This window comes from Salvelinus namaycush, chromosome 28 (genome assembly GCF_016432855.1).
Source record: "Salvelinus namaycush isolate Seneca chromosome 28, SaNama_1.0, whole genome shotgun sequence".
Lineage (NCBI taxonomy): Eukaryota > Metazoa > Chordata > Actinopteri > Salmoniformes > Salmonidae > Salvelinus > Salvelinus namaycush.
In genome coordinates this window covers 39,450,027-39,455,309 of record NC_052334.1, presented here as the reverse complement: position 1 = coordinate 39,455,309, position 5,283 = coordinate 39,450,027, and the positions used below count along the sequence as shown (strand labels likewise).

General features: G+C 48.3%; 1 protein-coding gene across 1 annotated transcript; it reads left to right on the top strand.

Moving 5' to 3' along the window:
* The first annotated feature begins 314 nt into the window (after positions 1-314).
* On the top strand, positions 315-4,713 carry LOC120023415 (transcription cofactor vestigial-like protein 2). The gene is made up of 4 exons (XM_038967432.1): positions 315-401; positions 993-1,335; positions 3,199-3,639; positions 4,616-4,713. Exons 1-4 carry the CDS (start codon positions 315-317, stop codon positions 4,657-4,659), a joined length of 915 nt encoding a protein of 304 aa, XP_038823360.1. The 3' UTR covers positions 4,660-4,713.
* The last annotated feature ends 570 nt before the right edge of the window (positions 4,714-5,283 follow it).

Here is a 5,283-nt window from a genome sequence, read left to right as displayed (position 1 = left end):
ATTTTAGCGGGAAGCTATTGGACAAGGGTGGGTGGGTCGAGATGTACAGGAAACTCTTGTGTGGGTTTTGTTGTATAAACCTCTCTCACCACAATCTGAGAGCGCAGCTGCTGTTGCGCAGCGTAGCAGAGAGCGCGCTCTGGAGTGATGTCGAGCCTCGTGCTGCCTGCTGCGCATTGCCACTGACCGAGCGCCTTCTCTAGTTGCCTTGCTGCTGCTGGTAGCGGAATGTTGTCGCTCTCTTACAACGTTGGTTTCCATATGACAGTGCGACACTTCCCTTCCCTGGCCCGAGAGGACACCGTGTCATTACCATGAGTTGTTTGGATGTTATGTACCCAGCCTATGGACATTACGCACCGTACGCTCCAGCCGCCCCCGCGTTCATCAACAGCTTCCAGGTAAGGAGGCGCTGTCAAATGTTTTCGAATTAATTAATTAAACGTGCGAGAGAAACTTTGTTTTCCGAGAATAAGTTTATTTGCATAAAAAAGTAACCTATTTGATTGTTTTACCTACACAAAATGTTGGATCTATGGGCAGATTATCAACGAGGTCTGTAAGAAACCAAATGTCTCCAAAAATGTTTCCAAAACCTGCACTTCTCTGTTTCTCAATTTTCCATGATCAATGCTATGGATTTCACATTTGTTTTGTCTAATGTTGGTAGTTTGTCAGACCCATAAGCAGTGGATGTATGTTGTCGGTATTTGTATGACAGGAGGCTTACCAATTGGCACATACTGATTTCGTTTGAATAGTTGTGGTGAAAACAGTGTCATGATCACAAGACTATTAGTCAATACACACACACACACACACACACACACACACACACACACACACACACACACACACACACACACACACACACACACACACACACACACACACACACGTCTTATGTCACAATAGACTTGGTCTTCCAGATCTCTCCCTTCTAACAACTGTCCATTGCCCCCACCCTGCCCCCCTTCCTCCTCCCCCTTCAGGCACCCATCGGTCTGAGGAGCCCCTCTCCTCGCCGCAGAGACTTCATGATGGAGAGCGCGGAGATGACAAGGTGTCCGGAGGGGGTTTCGGCGGGCACCAGCACGGGCCCTGGCTCTTCCTCCTCCGCCTCTTCCTCATCCTCATATCCCCGTGCCACTCGACCAGAGGAGTGCCATAAGGAGAAACAGGAAGTGCCCGAGGCTGAGTACCTGACGTCTCGTTGTGTCCTCTTCACGTACTACCAAGGGGACATCAGCAGTGTGGTAGACGAACACTTCTCCAGGGCACTCAGCTCCTACATGGAGGGAGAGGGCAAGAGGAGGGCATCGGACCTGGGCAAAGGTAGCATAGGCATAGTTAGGAGTGTTTTCGGTGTGTGTGTGTGTGTGTGTGTGTGTGTGTGTGTGTGTGTATCAGGCGAGGCTGTCAGAGGACACACAGAAGTGTGTGTGTAGATATACAATGGCAAACCAAAAAGGCAAAGAAATGGACAGAAGGGTGCTTGTTTAGTGGTGCCTGTTGTCCTCTGCCCTAATGGGGTCAGAGGTTAGGAAGGCTTGAGGGTCAAGGGTCAGGGATATTATTAGACAAGTGTGACATGCTTCATGCTCTCAGTTAAGTGTGTTTTTGGGCAGTTAAGTGTAGTTTGATGATTTTTTGGGCCAAGAAATGACCCAATGGTAGGCAGTATGTCATAAATGAAACTGATATTGTAGAGAGAACCAGGTAAAGAGATTGTTTTACACAAAAGAGACTGACATTGCTCAGATGAATGGGCTATTAACAATCGGTGGACATTTGCTCTACAATCACCAACAGGTGCAGACAGCGCAGAAGATTTTTATATTCCTCTCGCGTCAACCAATGTCTTCACATTAATTGTATTCTACAGCTTTTTTACAAATGGTTTCAACTTTCTCTCGATCAATGGTACCACTATTACATTTGCCAAAGTAGTCACCCAAACTCGAGTTGTGCTCTGCCTGTCCTCCCGATTCCCATGTAGGACTTAGATCCTCCCTCTCCCTCTCTCGTTGGACGTCTTCCTGCCTGACAACAGATACTATGTTTATACGCGGCCGTAAGCGCTGAACCCCGCGGGCCAGCATATCGCCTTCAAATGGCTCCGGTCGGCCCCACAATGGCCGCCGCTGATTTATCACACAACTGGTTTGATTGGGGCTACTGCATGCACTGCCACACGACGGTGTCTTTTTTCAGAGTAATTCTAAATATAAAAAGTAACGTCTAAAAGCCTAAAACTGTCCCACTGACATTCTGCTTCGGGCGAACGAAGTGGTGCAGAAAAAAAACAACAGGTGGGGGGTGTGGGAGGGGTGTGTTGGGGGGAGGGGGTTCGTGTACAGGTCCAAAAGAGGGGGTAAGTAAGGGGGCTGAGAGGAGGCAGGACACTGGGACAGGGTTCTCTTACTCTCTGTGTCAACGAGTGTCTGTATCTCTCTGCTTCAAGTTTTAATGTCCCGTGCACAAGCACAGTGAAATGCCTTTCTTGCAAACTCTAAACCCAACAATACAGTCATCAATATCAATGTAGTACTACAAATAACATAAGGCGGAACAAAAACGCACAAGAAATACAAATAAGAAATAAGAACGTGAGAAGTAAGTAAGCTACTGTATATACAGGGTCTGTTCCAATACCAATTTATAGGGATACTGGAGTGATATAGGTAGATATGTATAGGGGTAAGATGACTGGGCATCAGGATATAGAGTATATGATGATTGTATGTGAGTGTGTGTAGAGTCAGTATAAATCTGTGTGCATGTTATGTGTGTGTGAGCAAATGAAATGAGTGTGTGTGTGTTGGAGCGTCAGTGTGTGTGAGTGTGCATAGAGTCAGTATAAAAATACAAGGTCAACTCAGTCCATTTCGCCATTTTGTTAGCAGTCTTGGTGTCAGACTCGGTCTCTCTCTTTCTCTCTCTCTCTCTTTCTCTCTCTCTTTCTCTCTAAGATTCTCTAGTATTTATTTCTGTGGCCTGCAGGAGACTGCTGTTGGTAGGACTGTGCTGTATGTACATATGTGTAAAAACCATGTGACCTAATGTTGTTTTCATGACTTGCATGCATCTCTCACGGGCTATTCCATATGTGTCTGTAAACCATGCCATACAGTAACACAACTGTCCGTGACATATGCCTAAACCTGATCTCTCTCTCTCTCTCTCTCTCTCACTCAGATACCCCTTCACCCAGCAGTCGCCGCAGCTTCCCCCCTTCCTTCTGGGACAGCAACTACTCCTCCCCCCAAAGTCGCTCCCACTGCGAACCCGGAATGCCCACTTATTCCATGGACCCCTACGCTTCCGGACTCCACCCGGGCATTCCTCACCCTCACGCGCATCCTCACGCTCACCCCCACTCGCACCTCCACCCATCAGAGGGGTGGGGCTACACCCCGAGCCAGGCCTACGGGCCCCCCAGGCCCCTCCACGAACTCTACACTCCTGGTGGCCTGGAGCCCCACCACCCCTACAGCCCCTTGCTTATGCCCACCGTGCGGCCCCACCACCTGGGCTCCCTCCCCGTTCACCACCCCTATGACGTCACCAAGCTGGACCCCACCGCGCCCTGGCCGGGCTTGCTGCCCCCCGGAGAGATGGCCCTCAACATGGACGCAGGTATGGAGTCGCTTCTCTACTTCAGCGGAGCCTACCGCAACCACAACAAGCACAACCACAACAAGCACAACCACCTGCAACTTTTCAATAGCAGTCCTTTCTGCTGCAGCCACAGCCACCTGCGTGTCCATAATCCCATAAATTTGCAATATCGGTTAACACCATGAACCTCAAACGCTCGACAGGCTTATGACCGCTGACATTAACATTGGAAAGCGGATTTTTGAGCCCCCAGAAAGTATTTTAATACAGATGAATGTGTACCCGCAACCTGAATGTGTACCCGCAACCAACTTTTCAATATCATCTGTCTACATGGCTTAGTCATTTCAGTTGTCATTGTGCTATTGTTCCAAATTCTTCAATGTAAGCTGATCAATAATGTAACACTATTAAATGTCAGTTTCCCACCAGACGACCTGTCACCTGACTGTATAACGATGGCTGCCGAGCACACCAAACATTTATTTGGTGTGGCAGCCATCACAGGACTCTCCACCAGTATGCGTTATTGACCGGAAAAAAAACATACTTTTACCAGTTCTCTATCAGTGTGTTTTGCCCTCAGTGCTGGGACGGTTTGGTGCCGATAATAAACTGTTGTAATTTTGTCCACCTCACTCTCTAACCAGAGCCCAATTTGGCGATTAACATCCACCCACAACTTAGTCTTCAGTCTCGGTACACTACACCTCTACATTAACCTGGTCTTACAAGCCACCTCAGCAGTTTGTTTCTTTCAGCTATATTTGTCACTTTTAGGTCACATTTGTGAGCTGTCCTACTGTATGTTTCTTTGCTGCTGTTGTATGGCATAAACAGAAAATTAGTGTCAGGGAAAACACATCATCAATAGCCTTTAAAAAAAAATTGAAGCTGTTTGGATTAAAGAGCAGGAGCAGCCATGACAACCATTGTGCCTCGTTCTCATTGTTTTCCTCCATTGTATCCTCTTTCTTTTTTTCTACATCCCCAGGCCTCCAGCATCACAAGAAAGGGAAGGACCTGTACTGGTTTTAACAACCCTTCTCCTTTGCCATCGACCAGCCATTACCAGATCCAATTTGGACCTCTGGAACTCTACCATTGACGCGCCCCTTCCTCGCTGTTCCCTCATCCCCCTTTATCCCTCACCCACCACCCCCCTCGCCCCCCCATTTGCCCTCACCTCCCCCCAGGCCCACAGTGCCAGCGCAGCCGAGAGGCTCCAGGCCGGCATGTGTGTACCATGGAGATAAAGACTCAGAGGCTGGGCTTATGTAGAGCAGAGCAGAGAGAGAAGATGTACAGCCTTGGAGACCACTGCTCTGTGTTCTGTGATGACTGGCCTATCCCTCTCCTCTCCTATCGCTGCTCAGGGCTCATCTGTGTGGTGTAGCAGCATAGAGACCATTGGAGGCCACTAGCAATGTGCTAACAACAGTGTCCTGGTTTGGATAGAAAGACAGAGAGGGACAGGCTCATAAGAAACTTCCTTTGGACACAGGGGAAGTGCAAACAAAGACGGATGAGATCAAATGGTATTTATCACATGCTTCGTAAACAGCAGGTGTAGACTAACATTGAAATGCTTATACCGGTCGCCCAATCTTTCACTACACCCATCCCTACTGCAGGTTCTCTTCTCTGTGTTGACACTGCACT